The 398-nt window shown below is 67.6% G+C and overlaps 1 protein-coding gene across 1 annotated transcript in view; it reads left to right on the top strand.

The window, feature by feature from the left end:
* Window positions 1-82: 82 nt before the first annotated feature.
* CTDSP1 (CTD small phosphatase 1) overlaps window positions 83-398 on the top strand; it is a 4,699-nt gene continuing 4,383 nt past the window's right edge. Inside the window, exon 1 of the mRNA XM_031057932.1 lies at window positions 83-279. Coding sequence (XP_030913792.1) covers window positions 83-279 — 197 coding nt within the window. The remainder of the gene's footprint in view (window positions 280-398) is intronic.

Below are 398 nucleotides of genomic sequence, written 5' to 3' on the forward strand. Positions count from 1 at the left end.
ACGACGCGGCGGGGCGGGTGGCAGGATGTAGTGTCCCTGTTCCCAACAGGGACTGGTCCCTGGCACGGCTCGTGGTGCCGGGATGTCCCGCGTGGAGCCGAGAGTGCGGGAACAGCAGGTGGAAACCGGCTTTTGCAGGGCCAGAGCTCCGCCGGCCCCGCAGCACCGCGGCTCCCTGCGCGGCCACCTCCCCGTCCCGGACCCCGCACGTGTCACGTCCCTACTGGGCCAGAAAAGGCGATCTCACCTCCTGAAGCTCCCAAACCGCAGGCGGGAGAGGTGGAAAGATTTCAAATGAGCTCAGATGGGAAATTTCCAACCTGCTGCACCCTCAAGGCAGCGCTGGCAGAGCGCGCAGCACCTCCTGCCACCGCGGCGGCGAGGGTGGGTGGTGACCG

Source organism: Geospiza fortis, unplaced genomic scaffold (assembly GCF_000277835.1).
Source record: "Geospiza fortis unplaced genomic scaffold, GeoFor_1.0 scaffold112, whole genome shotgun sequence".
NCBI lineage: Eukaryota > Metazoa > Chordata > Aves > Passeriformes > Thraupidae > Geospiza > Geospiza fortis.